Below are 20315 nucleotides of genomic sequence, written 5' to 3' on the forward strand. Positions count from 1 at the left end.
TTCCAGCTGCTGCCTCTCAGATCCCAAGTTCTCCATTTTAGAGAGTGCATGCTATCACATGTCACGTTTCTCTCAGCCATCTTGAGACACGCTGTTACTTGTGGTGTTTCTTGGACACTAAGCCCAGCCCTGTGTAAGTCTACCAGCTTGTGTCTGTTTGGATACAACGGGTGAGCAACGCTAAAAGAAACACCTTTGACCGGAAGTGGGCCATTCTGCTGTGGCCGTGTAGGCTGAGGTAGAAAGAGTCTGCGCTCCTCACTCATCAGGGAGATGACCCAGGCTGTCAGGAAAGGCAAGAGAAATGGGTGCTGGATGCATTTTTCCTAAAGCGACCACAGTGGGAATTGTTCCTGTTTAATTCTTCCGTTGACTAAGAAGCCGTTGCTGCTCTGTAGTTGAGACAGGATGGCGTGATGTGTCTCTAGCACTCAGTAAGCTTATGATCTTGGGCATTCCACAAGAGGCCACTCAAGTGAAAGGTTAATACTGGTTCTGGGTGTCCTCAGAATGTGAAGAGACTGCTGCAGAATCCCAAAGTCTCAGAGCTGGACGCAGCCCGCCTGGTGATGCTTTATGCCCTGCACTACGAGCGCCACAGCAGCAACAGCCTGCCAGGACTCCTGATGGACCTCAGGAGCAAAGGGGTTTCCGACAAGTACCGAAAGGTGACCTGTCTGTGTACCTGCGCGCGTTACCTTAATTGAGAGCGGCTCTCACCGCAGCCAGGGGAACCTCACACTGAGGGTCCTCCTATCTTGGCCTCCCAGATGCTAGCATACACTGTGTTGCTAAAATTCCTTCCCTGGGGGAGATTTAAGCCATGTCTGCCGCTCCTCCTAAGGTCTGAACAACAAACCAAGGCACAGTTCTGCCAGAGTTCACTCTGGGGAACCAATTAGTTTATTGGGCTTCTTTACAGACATGGGTGAGGGGTGTGGGTGCTCGTCTCCCAAAAGGCCTCTCCTGGAAAGCCTTTACCAGACAGGGATGAGTACTCCGCCATAGCTGCACAGGTGGTGCTCCCCTTCTCTAGCTTCCCCCTCCGCATGTCCTCTGGCCCCTCCCTGACAGCATGTGCCATTAAGGCAGAGTTGCTTACAACAGGTGGCAAGGAGCAGCTGGATAAGGTGGGGGCAGGGCACAAGCAGTCAGCAAGCCCGAGGAGAGGACCCTAGCCAGGGCCCAGCTGAGCTCGCTGACCGGCTGTTGCTTGGCTTGGAGAACAGGCCCTCACAGCATAGCCCAATTCCCAGTGCCAAATTTATATATTAAGCCCAAACCCCAGGAGTCAAACTATTATAGTTTCAGCCCCAACAAAAGATAAATCATACTGTTTATTTACAAGCTATGTGATTCTGTCCTCTCATGTCTTCACTGTCTTAATAAAGTTATTTTTTATGAAATGAGCTTCCTGATGCCTAAGCAATAAACGGTTGTTCTTTTTTTGCTTTTACAGCTTGTGTCTGCAGTTGTTGAATATGGTGGTAAACGGGTCAGAGGAAGTGACCTCTTCAGCCCCAAAGATGCAGTGGCTATTACCAAACAGTTTCTCAAAGGACTGAAGGTAGAGCTTCCTTTTCTGTGAGAAGCAATGAACACTCTGAGGCTGAGTGTGTGCTGCTCTGATCTAACAGTATACTCTGGAGCGCAGAGCTATGTCCCCCAGGGAGATCACGCAGACGACGTCTCGAGACATGGCCTCTGTGCTGCAGTATATCTGCACTGGGTGGGGCCTGAGTGGGGACCACCTGGACGTGCTTCCAGGAAGTGTGAACATTTCTTCTCTCCCTCCCACCTCGGTCTGTGTCTGCCTCTCTCTGCCTCCGTGTGCGTGTGTGTACATGCACATGCATACTATGCATGGTCATGAAAGAGGTCAAGCTCTGCGGACATTCTTTAGGAGCCGGCCACCGTGGGTTTTGAGGTTGAGGCTTGGGCTTTTAGGTTAGGCTAAGCTAGGCTGGCTGGCCGGTGAGCTCCAGGGATCTGTCTCTGCCTCCCCAGCGCCAGGATCACAAGTGGGTGTGTCAGTGTCTGCCCCTGGGGCTGCAGTAAAGTCCTTTACACAGTAACTTAAAGAAAAAGGACTCACGTTAGTTCACAGTTGTTGAACACAGTCCATCACTGCATCAAGGAGGTCAGTCACATTACACCTAGTCAGAAGACAGCAGCAATGCTCCCAGTGTTTATGCTTACTCTCTCCACTTCTGGCTCAAGACCTGCCCACAGTTGAGATGCTTTTTCCACTTATATTAACATAATCAAGGCAGTTCCCACAGGCTTGCCTAGAGGCCCATCTACCAGGTAACTCTGGAGCTTGTCAAGTTAACAGTGCTGCCATGGGATCCACTGGCCCAGAGTTTTGCTTGGTAAAAGGCTCTAACTCAGGTCCTCTTACCCTAGCCTGTTCTTTACAGTGCTCATCTGTAGCTTTTCTTTTGTTTCCTGGTGCTTCTCTGCTCCGTGGGCCTCAGTAGCTCCTCTACACAGTCCTTTCTTTTTGTTTTCTCTATTATTTAACATTTTCACACACACACACACACAAAAATGAGATTGAGACAAAGTAAAAGATTACAGATTTTTTTAAAACTTTTTTAAATGACTTTTTTTGTTTTTTATAATTTATTTAATTTATCATTAATTATAATTTATTTAATTTTTCTTTTATGTGCATTTAGTGTGAAGGTGTCAGATCCCTTGAAATTGGCATTACAGACAGTTGTAAACTGTCATGTGGGTGCTAGGAATTGAACCCAGGTCCTTTGGAAGAACAGACAGCACTCCTAACCACTGAGCCATCTCTCCAGCCCCAAGATTATAGGTTTTTAAATTCCTTGAAAAGCTTATTGAAACCTTATTTTAAAAATAACTAGCCTTAAATTTAGTACTTTTGAAAAAATTAGTTCTTTTGCAAGATTGGAACAATTTCATCTAATTAAAATAATTTTTAAGTGTTCTAAGATTCTGGGCCGGGGAGTTGATTCATTTGGTGAAGTGCCTGCTGCTCAAATCTGAGTTTAGATACCCAGCAAACACATAAGAAGGCAAATACCATGGCGTGTGTTTGTGCCCCACGGTGCTGAAGTATGTGCAAAGGGAGGGGGACCCCTGGAGCTCTCTGGCCAGCCAGTCTAGTCAAATCTCTGAGCTCCAGGTTCAATAAGAGACTGTCTCAGAAGATATGCTGGAGAGCCATTGAGGGAGGTGCCCAGTGGTGACCTTTGACATCCATACACATGCACACACACCCACATGTGCATATACACACAAACATCCTATTTGATTTTGTTTGAGTCCTATCCAATTCATATTTGAGTCTGTCTCATAGGTCTCCATTGAGGAGATGCCCCTTTTCTGATGTGTCATTAACTGTTACATTGATAGCTTCCCCAGATAACATAAGAACCATTTGATATTTCAGGGGGTGGAGAATGTGTACACGCAGCACCAGCCTTTCCTGCATGAGACCCTGGACCACCTCATCAAGGGGAAGCTCAAGGAAAGCCTCTATCCTTACGTAGGCCCCAGCACACTCAGAGACAGGTAAGGCAGCGGAGATGACAAATGAAAACTAGGCTCACAGAACAAGCCAGAGAAACTGGAAGTGCCCAAGACACCCAGATCTTGGCCTTGAAGAAACAGCCTGCCATGGAGGGAGGAACGTGGGTACCCGGTTCCACAGACCTGTACTAAAAACATCTGTTCACTGATGCCGAGCTTAAGATGAAGTCCTGGTCTTGGCTCATGGCTGTATTTCAGTTGGTAAAACCCAGAGCAAAGAGCTCAGATCTGGCTTATGCACGGACTTTGGACCAAAGAAACTGTAAATCTATAGACCATGTGGGTTTTGCATGTTACAAACCGGTCAGGTTTACTTACCGGAGTTCAAGCTTGGTCTGGCATTGCAGGCCTGAACTCCCAGGAGTGGAGGCTGTCACAGCAGGTCAGGGTGAGTTCAAGGCCACAACCCTGGATCAGATTTTAAACACACAGAGGACAGAAGAGCTTTAAGTGAAAGATGGGAGGAGACAGCTCAGCGGTAGTGTGCTTGTCTGCCATGCATGGGCTCTGGGTTTATTCCCCGTGCTCAGAAATTAAGCAGTTAAAAATGTTAAAGCTCATACTTAGCCAGAATGAGCTATTTCTATGTTCACTCTTCAGAACACACATCACAGGGTTCCAGAAGCAAATTTTTGAAGCTATAACCACCTATGTAAGAATCTGGGCTCCACCAGTTTCAAGGCTGAAGCTTCGTTTAAATGATTTAAATCTGTGTCCTTTCTGGGGGAAGCTATCAAAACTTTTCTCTGAATTCTCAAGATTTCTTTATTTCTGTCATATAAATGTGTGGTATTAGTTACATAACAATTAAAAAAAAAAAAAGACTAGGGGCAGCAGCAAAGGTGAAGGAGATAGCTGAGTCCCTGACATCCGTTGCCTCTGACATCCGTACACACTCCATTTTTCGGGGTGCTCTCTCTCTCCCTCTCTCTCTTTCTCTCTTCCTCTCTCCCTCTATTGTTCTCTCGCTCTCTCTCACACACACATAAACACACAAATGTAATGATGATAAGGTAGGGTCACTGAGAGCGGGAAGTCAAGACCTGTTCTGGTCCCACTGGGATGCTGATCACCGCCCCTCCTGTTGTTTCAGGCTGAAGAGTTTGGTTTTGCATATGTCAGCATTCCACATGAGCTCCGCTGCAAAGCCTGATTCATTTACTTGCCTTAGAATAAGGAAACAGCTGTTTTAGAGGGTCTCAGATCCCTCCCTATCTTCTGTATTTTAGCAGCATATCAGTTTCCTTATGTGCTCCATGGCATCTGTCATTTGGCGTTTCAAACATTAATGCCCAAAATAGATTTGCTGTTTGATTGCCAGCCAGAGCAGGTTGTTACTGGTTTGGGTGAGGATTGAACTTTGCCAAATGCAACCAACACACCAGCTGAGAGGCCTGATTAGCAAAGACCATTTGTGTCCCAGGAGAAAAGGATGACATTCTTTAGTTAGAACTTTAATCCAGGGGTTAGTTAATTTTAATAAAAACAAAACTTGTCCAGGCCAATTTTACTTAAGCCAACCTAAAATTTAAATATATACAAATTCTACCTAATTAAGAGTGATAGTCTTATAAGGTTTTTTTGTTTTGTTTTGCTTTTTTGACCTTGTAATATAAAGGGCCAAACATAGATACAGCTGGTGTCAGTTTAATGTGAGAATTTTCTTGTTAGTATAATTCATCTATTATTTCAACCAATAATTAAGATCACTGGCAATTTATTGTTTTACAGATATAATGAAATGTAGAAAGTGTTTTGAGATATATAGGTGAGTGACTCTTGTACATTGTGTGATTTTCTTTTTTTAACTTAATCTCTTAAAAATAAAACGGTTATTTGGTAAAAACAAAACAAAACAAAACAAAAAAAAACATATATATAGCATTCTGCCTGTGTGGGCTTGTGCACCAAAAGAGGGCACCAGATCTCACTGCAGATGGTTGTGAGCCACCATCTGAGTACCATGTGGTTACTCAGACTTGAACTCAGGACCTTTGGGCAAGCAACCTCTGAGTCATCTCTTCAGCCTCCCAGAATTTTTTTTTTTTTTTTTTTTTTTTTTTTTTGTAAATCCAGTGTTAACACCAGATGTTCAGCCATAACATCTGGTGTTAAATTCAGGGAGTATAATCCAGTCATTTGAACAAAATGTCTAGGGACCATGTGTTTAGATCAAAAGATGTCAGCTAATAAGAAAAATGGAAACCAGTCCAAATCACTCACCTATTTGAGAAGCTTTTAGAAAACTTTGTTCATGAGGCCTGTAATTAATTTGATAGGATTAAAACCACTAATGTGCTTATCGAGTTCATCTGAGGACTGCTGAGTGCAGTCAGGAGCTCTTGGAGCTCCTCGAGAGAACCTGAAGCCAGCTTCCCAGCACTCACACACCACCTTCAGCGCCGGTCCCAGGGCTTCCGGCTTCTGTGGGGACCCACACATACATAGTGTATGCTCATACAGACACATACATTGAAAATGAGTAACTTTAAACACTTGAAGGATTGCTGGATGAAAAAAATAGCCACTTACTGACCAAAGGCAGCCACAGGCCAGAAGAGTGTATTAGTGCACGTGGGCAAACCTTCCTGCTTTGTGAGTCGTTGGCAAACAGAGCTCAGTGTGGTGCTCTCCCCCAGTGTGGTGCTCTCCCCCAGTGTGGTGCTCTCCCCCAGCGTGGTGCTCTCCCCCAGCGTGGTGCTCTCCCCCAGCGTGGTGCTCTCCCCCAGCGTGGTGCTCTCCCCCAGCACGCTTATTAGCTGTTGCCATCCGACAGCGCTGGCTGGCTACAGTCAGTTCTGCAGCTTTGGCTCTGATACAGCGGATGTTTACTAAATGTTCCCAGTGCGTTAAGAATTCTTGTAGACACTGGGGCTGCAGGCGTGGTGGAAAGACACCCGGCCCAAGGTCCTTAAGCATGAAGAGGGAAACAAAAGTGCTGCAGAAGAAAGAAGTCATCCCTACAACAGCTGTGGGGCCTGGGGAGGCCACTTCAGTTAGACAGAACCTCTGTGGGGTATTTAAAATGGGTTTTGAATTACAAAAAAAAATTTAAAAGCCAATTACATAATGATTAGAAGAAAAGGCACCTGATTGCCAGAGGGAATGGCAGAGCAAAGGCCTCCAAGAAGGGAGGACTTGCTGTGAGCCAGAAAGAAGGGCATGGGGGAGGCTGGACGGAGAGATAGGGGCTGGATCACATGGAGCCATCGGCTCTGGTAAAGTTTGTTTTTCTTTCCTTTCTTTTTTGTTTTGTAAATACAGGAAGCCAATGATAACACACTGAACCAAACTATAGTCACCTTTTTTAAAAAAAAATTATCTATTCATTATTTATTTATTTATTTGAGATAGTCTCACTTTATAGCCCTGGCTGGTGTGTAACTTGGTATGTAGACCAGGCTGGCCTCAGACTCACAGTGATCTTTGCCAGCTTTTGCCTCCTTGGTCTTGAAGGTAGGCTGGTGTCACACCCAGCTCCACACTGTTTCCTAATGGTAACTTTAGGAGATGTTGGAATCCTAGTGGAAAACCAAGAAGAAGGAGACTCTTGAAGGGAGTTGCCTACAATCCACGTAAGAAGTGGAAGTGATTTGGCCAGGAGGGGAGAAGAATGGAAAATCAATTTATTTAAATACATTGATAGAGCAAGAGTAAGAGAAATCCAAGATAACTCTCAGGCTTTGAGGAGAAATTAAGAAATTAAAAGGTGCCCATTTAATAATAAAGGAGAAATGTGGCACACGGTTTGGGGTGATGGCCCACACACCCGAGCCCAAGACAGAAAGCCGAAGCCTTGCCTAGATTCCGTAGCAGGACCATATTTCAAGAAGTCCTGTACTAAGTTGGGAGTTGATAAGACATTGTATAGATCAGATAGGGCTACTAAAGGAAAAAGAGAAAAGAAGATTGCTCAGAATCCAGCACAGGCTAGGAGACAGCAATCAGACTGACCAGGAACCAGAACAGCAGAAGGAAAACCAGAGGCTCCGAGTCATAAAGACAAGCTCATAGGAGACCGCCTCTGGTCTTCTGAGACACGTAGTAAAAACAAAGTCCCTCCCAGATTTAGTGGCATGAAGATTGTTGATGATCCCAATTGTCAATAAGATTTGATAGCCAAGTTTTGGTGACTTTGGAAGCTTAATTGGGAAGATTTATAGGATAAGATGTAATGGAAATGTGAATTTGAATCTAATTTACTAAAGAAATGTAAGTAGACCTTCCACACAAAGTCAGATGCCTGATAGTGGGCATCAATTTAAAATCTACCAAGTGATCTCAGTTGTGTATTTTCAATGACACCTTTTAACTATACAAGGTTAAATGTGGAGAAGGCAGGTACTTAGGTCCAACTGGGATTCTAGAGAGTAGAAATCAGAAGAAGGGATTGAACAATGAAGTAAGTATTGCTGTTAGGTTGGAGGGACAGAATGTTATTGCATATGAATGTTACTATAGGTAAAGTTCAAGTTGCTGGATGGTTCCTGAGGAAGGAGATCTTGAATCCACAATGTCACGGGTGGCCCATGTGTCTGTAATGAAAAACTGTCGGTTGTGGCATGGATGAAGGGAAAATGGATAAGATGGATGTGACTTAGGGGACCATGCCCTTAGGAGAGGAAGCCGCACTGGTGTTAGTTTCAGGAGGACAGTGAGCAGAGCTAAGTCTTCAGAGGTAAGGGAGGCCAGGAAAGAAAACAGTGCAGCTCTGCCATGGACATCTACAGTCATGACAACTAAAAAGGAGAGAGAAATGGTCCAAACTACCTGAGGGCATGGAAGATGCTGTTCTCGCCACCTCCTAGTTCTGCTGAGTAGAAGCAAGATGGAGAGCACTTGAAGAACACTCTGCCTAACAACGCCAATTCTGCAAGTTTACCCCGTAAACAAATGTACAGACACAAGTGTGCAGAGATATGTCAGCCCAGGTCGTCACCGAAACCTTGTCAAGCAAACACTCACCAGCAGGAGACTGGCACTGCCTCAGCGCCTGTGTGTTCCTTTCTCTCGCTTGCCTTCTCGCTCTCCTTCCTCTCTTTCTCTCTCTCTCCTTCCTCTTTTCTCTCTCCTTCCTCTCTTTCTCTCTCCTTCTTCCTCTCTTTCTCTCTTCTTTCTCCCTTTCTTTCTCTCTCTCTTTTTTCTCTTTCTCTTTCATTCTTTCTCTCTTTTTCTCTTCCTTTCTTTCTCTTTCTTTCTCTCTCTCTCTTCCTCTCTTTCTTTTTCCAGACAAGGTCTTATTAGGCTGGGTGGGAATCACTACTTCGTCTAGGCTGACCTTTAACTCAGAGTCCTCCAGTGTTAGCCTGCCGCTGCTTCAGCAAAGCCCAGCAGTATTTGTTGTGCTATAATTCTTCATGGGGTATATGTGGGTTCTCTGAGATGCATTCAGAGAAAAGCAAGATGGTGTCATTCGCCCTTTTGTGGGAAAAACAAAAGCATAAATATAATTGTGTACATATAAGCATATACTTATCTATATATATAACATGTATGTGGTATACGTGTTTATGAAAGGAGAAATGAGAAACTGCTAATTATTACCTCTGTATGTTGAAATAGTGGCTCAGTATATCCATACATAGCCTCTCATTAACTATTATAGTAGGTATTGTCACATTTAACTAAGAATTAATTAGTCTTAAAAGCTTTCAGTTTTACAAACAGTACTTACAAAGGGTAAAAATTCAATAGCCATTAAATTGTGTCAATAGCAGTAAATATGCCATAATTTGCCACTGAAAGATTCAAACACAGAACACATTGAGTTGATAACTGAGATGTTTAGAGGCTGTCATCACTCGCTATGAACTTTGGCTCTGCTTCTGGTTAGCCCCACCATCATCCCTGCCGCTCTTGGCCATCACTTTGAGATGTTAATTTGGGTCCTCTCTCTAATGGCTCAGGTCTTATGAAGGAACGCGGGTTTATCACTGTTGCAGTATTAGGAAGCATCCCAGGAGAGTGCCTAGAGCGCACGGTTGCACAGCCCGAGCAGCTGTGTCTCCTTATCCTTAGTGAGGAACTGGTAGCTGTTTGAGAGTAAGGGCGTCAAAAGCATCTGGTCCTCTTCCTGCAGGGGGCATGTTTATCCTCCCTATCTGCCTAATCTCCCCCACAGTTGCTGCTCATCTCTGATGTGCACACATTTCATAGCCTTTTGTTGCAGTCACTGCTTTCATTCCTATAAAAGTGTTTTTCCCTGAAAAACAAAACAAAACAAAACAAAAAAACTCAAAAGAGCTTTACAGTCTCTAAGTATATTCAAAATTTACAACTGTAGACATAAGTGTAGTGACCCACAAGGTAAAGTGCTACATTTGGAAAGCTTTCCCTGACTAGCTCATGTATAGAAACGATAGTTTCTAGAAATACTGTATCTGATGTTCTACTTCCCTAACAAAGTAGACAGAGATTGGGCTCCTAGGATGGCCTTGGTGTAGCTGGCTACAGCATGAACGGGCTGCTGTTTTCTAACGTTAGCTGACTGCTTAATGCTTTGGGTTGCTATGGAGAAATACAGAGCACAGAAAAGAGGCACGTAGAATTGAGCTTGTAATTCCATCATGTAAAAAAGATTTACTATGTATTTTACCACTAGTTTCACAGAAACATCTTTTAAAATTAATTGGGGAAAGACAATAGGAAGGAGATTTTTAAATTTGTTTTAATTTATCAGACAAAGTCTCATTCTGTAGGTCAGGCTGGCCTTCGACCTTCCACAGCCCTCCTGCCTCAGACTCCCAAGTCTGAGATGACTGGCATCAGCTGCCACAGCCAGTTTTGGAGACTTTTAAATTTTATTTGTTTATATATGTATGTGAGTGCGCCTGCACGGGTTATGTGACCACGTCGCAAGCACTGCTGAAGGCCAGGTGGATCAGGCACCTTGGAACTGGAGTTGCAGGAAGTTGTCCGTCACCCAGGGTGGATGCGGGGAACCAGAGCTGGGTCCTCTGCGAAGGGCATCAGGTCTCTTAACCACTCTCCATCACTCCAGCCCCAAGACCTTTGGTAGAAGTTTTTCAGGAGCTAAAGAGATTGCTCAACAATTGGGAACACTTGTTTTTTGCAGAGGACCAGGGTTCAATTCCCAACACCCAATGGCAGCTCACAACTGGCTGTAACTCCAGTTCTGATGCCCTCTTTTGACCTCCATGTATACCCGGTATGCACATGGCACACAGATTTCCATGCAGGCAAACACTCATAAACATAAAATAAATCGTTTTTTAAAGGTTTTTCAGGACCTAGAGAGATGGTTCAGGGGTTAAGAGCACTTGTTGCTCTTACAGAAAACCCAGATTTGATTCTCAGCACCACGTGGGGCCTCACAACCATCTAAAGGTCAAGTGCCAGGCTATCTGAAGCCTTCTTCTGAGTTCCAGTCAGCCAGGCGTGATGGCACACGCCAGTAGTCCCAGCACTCAGGAGGCAGAGGCAGGCGGATCTGTGAGTTCGAGGCCAGCCTGGTCTACAGAGCAAGTTCCAGGACAGCCAGTCTACACAAAGAAACAAACAAAACAAGTTTTTCATAAATGCCCTTCCTTTAACCACATTGAATCAGTAGCTGGAGGCTCAGAAAAACTTGTATTAATTATGTCTCCATCAAATATGACACCGCCATCTTTGTTAGGTGTATAATTGAACCAAAATCCTTGTCTAGTTGTGTGCGCACATAAGTCTTGAGTATATTGTACACGTTTCCAGATCCGCCTGTGCACACATGCAGCGGCCAGAAGGGGCTGTTAGGCCCCTCCTCTCTCCCACTCCGCCTATTCTTTTGAGACAGGATCTGTCTTGGACCTCAGGCTCATCCTGTCCCTGTTTGAGAACTGGGGTTACAGTGCATGTGTGAGATGCTCAGCTTGTTCCGTGGGTGCTGAGATCCAGGCTCTAGTCCTCATGACTGTGCAGCAGGCACTCCTAAACTGCCATCTCTCCAGCCCCACAGCGAGGTGGATAACCTACATAAGAGGCTGCTGCAGATACCAGCACCGTTTTCCAGGATGCTTTGCCTGCTTAGTTGGCATTTCTGCTCGGATGAAAAGGTATCCTGGGACTTGGGAGCCCAAGAACCACACAGCTGAGAGGAGGCCTCCTCAGCAGAGAGGCGTCACAGCCCTGAGGGAGGGTATTCCAGGGTTAGTGCTACAGCCAGGGATATCCAGGGTTTGGAGAACACAATCCTGGGGTGGCTGCCTCTGCTCTTGGAGAAGACAGCAAGGAACTCAATAGTAGGCAGGGCTTATATAGGATTTCTTAGGGCTTAGAGCGGTCCAGGGCAGAGATTTCTAGGGTGAGGACTGGTGGGATTTCAAGTCCTGAGCTTGGAGGTAGCTCAGGGATTGGTGGTATTTTTCTTGGGCAGGGTGGGGGAGGTCTGGGCACTCTCCCACCTTGGGAATGACAGTTGCAGCCTTTAGAAAATGACCTTTGGGGCCATTAGGGAAGGCAGGGCTGGGGCGGGGGGGGGGGGGGGACCAGGACCTGGCTGCTGGAGCTCCTCAGGTGACGAGGTGGCAGGCCTGGGGCCTGGCCACTTTCTTACGGTAAGGGTTTACAAAGTTTACAGTGGCTGCTTGAGTCAGAATGAAGAGCCAACTTGCTCGGCAGCTTTTCTGATTTACCAGGTCAGGAGCTCAGAATACAAGTGTTTCAGTCTGACTCCCTTCATTAGTCACTGTACTCCCTGCAAGACAGGGAGTCCTGTCTTTCTTAATAATCAGTATTTATTTATTCAAACTCAAACTACTCGATGACCTCAGGGTAGATTGTCCTTCACCGTAATGAGCACTGTACATGACATCTTACTATTAAAAACAGTTAAAAACAAAAAACATAAACTCAGGGGCTGGAGAGATGGCTCAGTGGCTAAGAGCACTGGCTGTTCTTCCAGAGGTCCAGAGTTCGATTCCCAGCAACCACGTGGCAGCTTATAACTGTCTTATAACCTGATTCCCTCTTCTGGTGTGCAGCTGTATGTTGTAGATTAAATGGATGTTTAGCAATATAACGTTTATCATTTGCCCTATAATTATTATGGTAGCATTTAACCTGTGTCTGTAAGATTAACCTGTTAGACTTTATAATTGCCTTATTTACATTGGGCTGGGCAGATATTCCACCCACACTGTTTTAATAACTTCACCATCCACCTCCCAGCCCTCATCCAATGCCATCCTCCTTAACCATCCTCATCTGGGCTACCTTCCATCCATAATCTTATAAATACTTGCTTGTATTCTTCATCTGGGTCTTTCCACGCCATTATTGGAGTCCTTCCTCCCAGCCCACGTGGTTCCTTCTCCATGCTGTGCCATTGTAGCATCCTCCTTTCTCCTCTCTGTCTTCCTATCTGTTTCTTCTCCTCAAAGCCCAGGAACCTTAGCCAGGCCAACCCCATTCTGTCCTGCCCAGGTTTTAATCAACCACCAGGAAGAATGTCTTAATGCAGGTTTACACAATAAGGATAGGTGTATCCCTGCAGTAACCCGATCTTGAGGAACAGTAATTAGCATCAAAATAAATAAAGCATCAGACCAGCCCCCAACAGCTATACATGCAAACAAAGCACTCCGGTACATAAAATAAATACATCTTGAAAAACAAAATAAAACTGAACCAGACATAATGGTGCACGCCTTTAATCCCTGTACTAGGGAGGCAGAGGCAAGCAGATCTCTGAGTTTGAGGCCAGCCTGGTCTACAGAGTAAGTTCCAGCCCTGTCTCAAAAAACCAAAACAGACCTCATTTTCTGAGAATATGATGTGTCTGTCTGCTGTTCTGTCTCCTCTTACATCAGCTAGAGTCCTGAGGGCTGTCACCTGACTACCTTAGCTAGTCTTAATCACTCCCAGAGGCCCCTCTTCTGAACACTGTAGCCAGAGTGAGCTTCTACCCTCTCTCACAACGGGGATTACATTTCGGTGTGTCAGGCCTTGGGGGATACCCTCAAATCCTGGCAGCTGCCGCTAGCTACATGTGGCTAATGCTACTGAGGAGTTGAAATTTTAATTTAATTATATAAATTTAAATCACCACATTTGAAGCAGATCTGGGGGATGTGTGTAGATTACAAAATGGCCCAGTGGCTAGACTCTGGGCACTTTGTTGAAAGGTTAGGAAGGTGAACCGGAGCCACCCAGGGAGAACGAGAAATGGCCACTAATAGAGTAGGGAGAAAACGCAGAACATAATGTCTTGGAAAACCTAGATGGAGAAAGTTTATCCAGGAGAAGCAGGTAATCAGTTTGCCAAATGTTGCTGACAGATCAAGTAGGACAGAGACTGAAGGAGGCTTATTTGGGGTTCAACTCTGACAACAGAAGTTACTTGGAGTCCAGAGCCAAACTCCCTGAAACTAGCTTAAGATAAAATGGTCAGATCATAAGACATCACAGTGAGACCCTGCTTTGCCACCAACTCATTTACAGGGATGAACATGCAATGCTTTGAATTGCATGGTAAGGAGCAGGCAGTCTCCGGGATTGCTGGTGCGGTGGCATGGCGTATTTGAAACAGCCTGGAGAGCCCTCTCACAAAATAACAGGGTCTCACTGTGAAGCCTTAACTAGCCTTGAACTTGCTGCGTGTACCTGGAGCGCACGGAGATCTGCCAGCCTCCGCCTCCCCAGTGCTGGAATTAAAGGTGGGCACCACCATGCCCGATTTCAAAATTTTTAAAAATGATTTGATGTTTTTCTGCGTGTTTGTCTGCATATGAGTGCACCACATATGTGCCCGGGCCCAGGGCCAGAGCAGGGTGCTGGGTCCTCCGAAATCGATGTTGCAGGTGATTGTGAGCCACCACGTGTGCTCTGAGCACTGAACCTGGGTCCGCCACAAAAGCTGCAACTGTTTGTGACCACTGGGCCGTCTTCCCAGCTCCCTCTCCCAAATCCTTAAATATGCAGTAAGGAGCTGGCAAGATGGCAAAGGGATTTGCTGGCAGCCCTGATGACCTGAGTTGAATCCCCCAGATCCCGCCTGATGTGAAAGGAGAGAGCCAGTTCCCACAAGTTAGCCTTTGAAATCCACACACTTTTTGCTGTGTACAGGAATGCATGTCACACACACACACACACACAAATGTACTGTATATCCAAGAGAAGGGTAGGGGCAGAGCACTGTACATGGAATGCTTTGTGTTTGTGTTTCAAAATGCCCGTCAAGGGGACACATGGGGATGAGCAACAGTAGTCACCTCTATGGGAATGCCAGGTGCTGGTGGGTAGGGCGCGGCAAGGGTGGCACAGCAGGAGCCGCAGTGAGAAGTGTCTTCGGGGTTCTGAGTCCCCTGCTGTGTGCCTGCCTTTACTTCAGGACAGTTGGGTCTCTAATTGCTCGTGCTTGGCTGATTGATTGGCTGGTGGGTTTGGCACTAATATCATGCTTATTATTTATGCATGTGTGAGCACACTCAGAGCATGAGGTGCAGGAGTGTTGCAGGTAGAGTGCTCCTTCTACCATGTCGGTTCTGGGTATTAAACTTGGGCTTCCAGGCGTGGTGACAGGCACTTTTACCCAGTAATGACCCAGTCGTCATGGCTCTGTCACACTGTAGAGCCCTGGTTGGCCTGAAACTCAATGCAGAGACTAGATTAATCTCAAATCTCCAGACTCCCACGCACACCACCCGCCACCTCAAAGCCGGGTCTTGTAGATAAAAAGCTGTAAGTCTTTCTGAGTGTGCAGCGGCTCGTGACCCTTAGAGCACTGTGGCTGGGTACGGTGTTTGGCCTGGGTGGGTTTGGTTTGTTTTATGGTACTAAGATGGAGCCCAGGGCCTTGCGCATGCCATGACATCCCAAGCCTCTGGTGGGAGATTTAAATGAAGTTTATTTTAAAAGGTAAATTTAGGGCCTGGAGAGATGGCACAGCAGTTAAAAGCACTGGCTGCTCCCCTAACGGATCTGGGTTTAATTCCCAGCACCCACACGGTGGCTCACAATTATCTACAATTCCAGTTCCAGAGGACCTGACACCCTATTCTAGCCTCCATGGGCAGACATCCATGCAGGCAAAACATCCATGCATATAAAAGAAAAATGAATTGTAAAAAAAAAAAATTAAGTAAATTCAGTATTTTGATTACAAGATATTCATTCCCCCCACCAAATTATGATAATGTATGATTTAAAGAGTATGAATACTTAAATTAGTTGGGCGCCATTTGTTGTAGTAAAATTATAAAAGAAAGTTAGGCTATATAATGTTTATTATTATTTGCCTAAGATTATCACAGCGGTATTATCACAAATAATAAGACACAGACACCTGGTAGATTTTATAGTTGCCTTAATTGGGTCAGGCAGATATTCCTACCTACCCTGTCTGAGTCACCTCACCATCCACCTCCCAGCCCCCATCCAATGCCATCCTCCTTCATCCTCCTATCTTCCATCCATAATCTTATAAACACTTGGTTTTATTCTTCATCTGGGCCTTTTCACGCCATTATTGGAGTCCTTCCTCCCGCTCCATGTGGTTTCTTCTCCACGATAACCCATCGTAGCATCCTTCTTCCTCCTTTCTTCCTGTCTGTCTGATTCCTGTGATTCTCCTCAAAAGCCCAGGAACACTAGCCACCCCCACCCCAAAAGCCCAGGAACCTTAGCCACCCCCACCCCATTCTGCCCTGCCCAGGTATAGGCTGTTGAATCAACCCGTCAGGTCTATCTTAGGCAGGTTTACACAAACAGGGATGGATGTATCCAGTGGACAATAACCAGATCTTCAGGGCCAGTAATTAGCATTAGATCAACCTCCAACACCCAAAGAAATATCATCACTGCCCCTCAACTAGCTAACTGCAAAATAACGACCTCTTTACATTTTCAAACTTACATACCCTCCAATGGAGAATTTCTGCAACTCAGAGACCTTATTTAAAGAGCTGCAGTATCTGATTCTGTTTCCATGAAGTCTTATAAGAACAAATACTGTCTTTGTTTAATTGCTTCAAGGTAATTTAGAAAGACACAAGGAAATACAGAAAGTAAATGTACAGTTGTGTTTTTTCCATAATCTACACATAAGTTTTGGGCCCGAACTTCAGAAATGGCTGCTTCTGCTTGATGTCGTTTAAATAATAAATTGTAACAAAATTGCGTATCCAGTTAATTTTCTCTTCCCTTGATGGCACAAAAGAAAAGTAAGACAAATGTTAATAACGGAAAGTGTGATGTTATTGCACTGCAGAAGGAGCTGATAGGAGGCGGGTTTTCTTTTATTGTGAAGCCATTTTGGTAAGACAGAATACAGGAAACAACTTGGTGCCACCAGATGAAACTGAGGCGCTTCCTCGGGGAGCGGTGTCAAACTGCAGTCGTTCCATCAAGGAATGCAGAAGTGGGCTTGCTCTGCCGCCTTGGCTGGCCCATTCTTTCTGTGTAAGCATTATGCTAAGGGAGTTTGGTCCTGCGGCACAGGGACGGCCCAGTACACTACTATTCCACAGAGTGCTTGCAGCGCCTGAGCAGGGGCCGCAGGCAGCCCTGTAGCTAAGTGCACAGGGCTGTTTATGAAAGGAGACGTGCAGTACAGCACAAACTACTGCCTTCTTGATGGCGTGTGGCAGTACAGCATTCTCAGCCTCTTGAATATACAAGAATATTTTTGCATTTGGTTCCAGCAAACACCATTGTGCTATTCTGAAATCCCCAGCACAGAAATAAGACATCCGCTCATAAGCAGAAAGCAAATCACTATTCAGCATTTCCTTCTGTTTCCTGCCAATTTGAGATGATTAAAACTTTTTTTAAACCCTTTATTCTGCTTTAATTCTGCTTCCTTCACCAAAAAACGGGGTGGGGGACCTTAGAAAGTGAAACTGTGGATATAATAATAACAAATCTTTTCTTTGTGTTAAAAAGCCCCCTTTATGGCTTAGTGACATTCTCTGTCTTCATTATCACAGGCCTCAGGATATCATCGTGTTTGTCATTGGAGGAGCCACCTATGAAGAGGCACTAACAGTTTATAACCTGAACCGCACCACTCCTGGAGTTAGGATTGTTCTGGGGGGAACAACAGTTCACAACACCAAAAGGTAAAAGAGCACCTGGCTCCTGCAGGTCCCCTGCCCTGGGCAGTTATGTTCAAAGTCCCTGTGTCTTGGACAGACTGAGGACCAAACTGCCCTGCACCGTCTTGCTCTGGCACCTCAGACCTTCTTCTCGAGAAGGGAGCTCGAAGAGTGAGGAGTGCAGTGTCTGAGGTACCATCCACGCTGGGCTGCTCGCGAGCTGTGTCTCTGTGCTCAGAGAAGGAGACTCTCTAATAACCAGACAGGCACTTTGACAAAAGCGAGCCATGCTCAGTGCCGCTATTGGCAGTGGGTTTCTCCGTTTTAGGGGTTAACTGTGTTCAGTGTGTATTTAGGGAGAAGACTCCAAAGACTAACTAGCTAAAGAGTCCATCTCAAGTCCTGTTATCAGGAAGTGCAGAACAGAAGCAAGAAAATAAGACCCTGGAGAGAGAGAAGAGAATTGTGGATTCAAGTGGCTAAGGGAGCTGACAGGCGTCTCCTGAGGCAGAGAGTGTACAAGCAGAGCCCCACATAAAGCTTGAGGTCTGGAGGGAGGGCGCACCCTGTCTAGAGCTAACTCCAGGAGCGAGTTATAAGCAGAGAGCTCGGGGCCTACCGTCCAGAATGCGTGTAGCAAGGTGACCAGTGTGCCTGAGCGCCACAGTAGGGAAGGCCTAGGGTGTGGGGCTGAGGAAATTGTATTTTCTTATGTATATTGAAGTTTTTAAGTGGTAAAATTACAGGCAACTTAAGTTGTTTGGGAATATTAATGTAGCACTGAGGGGTAAAAGACTCCTCGACTAAAGACTGCATCAGGATGGTGGGATTTAGCGGTTAATCTGAGAGGGTGTGCTGAGACATGTAGGTTCGGGTAGCTGGGAGTCATGAAGAATATTTACATATTCTTTCCCTGCATATTATTTTTATTTTTAAACGTAATTTTGCCTTTATCGTGAAGCAATATGCACCCGCTGTGAAAGGTTTTGTGTTTTTAGTTCAGGAAGTGTGGAGAGAAGGAAAAGCCCCACAGCTCAAGCACTTGGACCGCTGGTCCTTCATGCGTTTCCTCTAAGTCTGCGTGGACATTCTGCAGGAATTCTGTTTTAGAGCCTGACCTTTTTAGCTTGACACAAATATTGTTAGTGTTGACTAGATTGTCATTACACATTGGCAGAGTTTTAAAAGGCAGGACTGCCTGGATTTTAATCCGAGCTTTCCCTTAACTCTTCTCGTGAACTTGGACGAGTCACTTAGTTTCGCAGTCAGTGTCCAGGCGTGCTGACACATACATATTTATATTGTGTGTGAACTGCCAGCTAATGTCCTTGCTGCTTTACAATTACAGTATTTTGATTTTTTTGTAATAACTTTTAACTTTCTGTATTTATAATTAAGTATATTAACCATTAATCTTGCATTTCACTATTTTATTTTCTTAACTATTTACTTATTTTTTTGCATATGAGTATTTGGCCTGCATGTATTTCAGCATGCGTATACCCGGTGCCTGATGTCAGAGGAAGACACTGGATCCCGGGAACTGGAGTTAAGAATGGTGGGGAGCTGCCACGTGGCTCTGGGAACCGAACGTGGGGCCTCTGCAAGGACAGGTGCTTCTGGCCTTGAGCCATCGCTCCAGCCCAGATGGCTTGGTTTTGCATTATTCAATCTTCTGTAGTATAAAAACTGCATTAGTGTTAGTATTTTTAGTTTTTACGTAGTGAAGCTTCATGTGACTTCTGCCTTTAATGTTATGCTTAGAAAGTTCTTTCCCAACCAAACATAAATGCTAATATTCTTACTATTGCTTTTAGAACTCATTCTTAAACTCGCATCTTATAGCCTATCAGAATTTCATCTTGGTTTAAATTGTGTGGTGGATATTTACAGCTTTTATAGAATGTTATTGGGACAGTTTTCCCTGCTGACACCAAATGCTTGGTACTGCTTCAGCGCGTGTTTCCACGGCTGGACGCTACCTGGCTGCCGAGAGCTCACTCATCCTGCTACTCTTCTCCACCTAGAGTTAGTGCGCCCTGGCAGACTCAGGTGCCTCCACACCAGGCTACCCCGCTTGAGATGCCTGCGGCTGCCTCCGACTCAGCAGCTGCAGGCTGAGCCCGCAACTGCTGCTCCAGGCTAGGGAACTTGCCCCACCACACACAGAACGCAGGAAACCACTTCATTTCCATCTGCTAATCTGGCGTAAAGGACACAGCTCAGGAGCAGCCCAGAAGGAATGTGCAGGGCAAGGTGAGGAAGCTTCACCCACCAGCCCGAGATGTTTGAACTTTGTCATTTAATGGAGTCTGTGGGGCTCCATTATGTGGGGATATGACTGATTAGATCACTGGCCATTAGTGACTTAGACTCCAGACACTTTCCCCAAAGGCTGAGGCTGAAAGTCCCAAGCTTCTGACCATGACTGGGTCTTTTCTGAATCCTGAAGCCCACAAGAGGAGCTTCACTGAAACAAAAGACATCAGGAAATGCCAGGGTTTTAGGAGCTCTGTGCCAAGAATGGGGACAAAGACCTCTTTCTGTTGTACCACATACATGACATTACGTATAGAAGAGTCATCTCAGTGGAATAGCACCCTGCGTACACCTCTGTAACAGTGTCCCCAGAAAGGCCCCTGCTGCGCCTCTTCATAACCTCCTGGGGCATCACTGCTTCTAGGATTTCTGTGGCCATAAATTGATTTTACCTAATCTTAA

The 20315-nt window shown here is 45.4% G+C and overlaps 1 protein-coding gene across 1 annotated transcript in view; it reads left to right on the forward strand.

Moving 5' to 3' along the window:
- The window catches only part of Vps45 (vacuolar protein sorting 45 homolog), a 63316-nt gene that overhangs the window by 27536 nt on the left and 15465 nt on the right, over positions 1–20315 (forward strand). Inside the window, exons 11-14 of the mRNA XM_021650531.2 lie at positions 510–668; positions 1460–1567; positions 3425–3546; positions 17487–17618. Coding sequence (XP_021506206.1) covers positions 510–668; positions 1460–1567; positions 3425–3546; positions 17487–17618 — 521 coding nt within the window. The remainder of the gene's footprint in view (positions 1–509; positions 669–1459; positions 1568–3424; positions 3547–17486; positions 17619–20315) is intronic.

Source organism: Meriones unguiculatus, chromosome 10 (genome assembly GCF_030254825.1).
Source record: "Meriones unguiculatus strain TT.TT164.6M chromosome 10, Bangor_MerUng_6.1, whole genome shotgun sequence".
NCBI lineage: Eukaryota > Metazoa > Chordata > Mammalia > Rodentia > Muridae > Meriones > Meriones unguiculatus.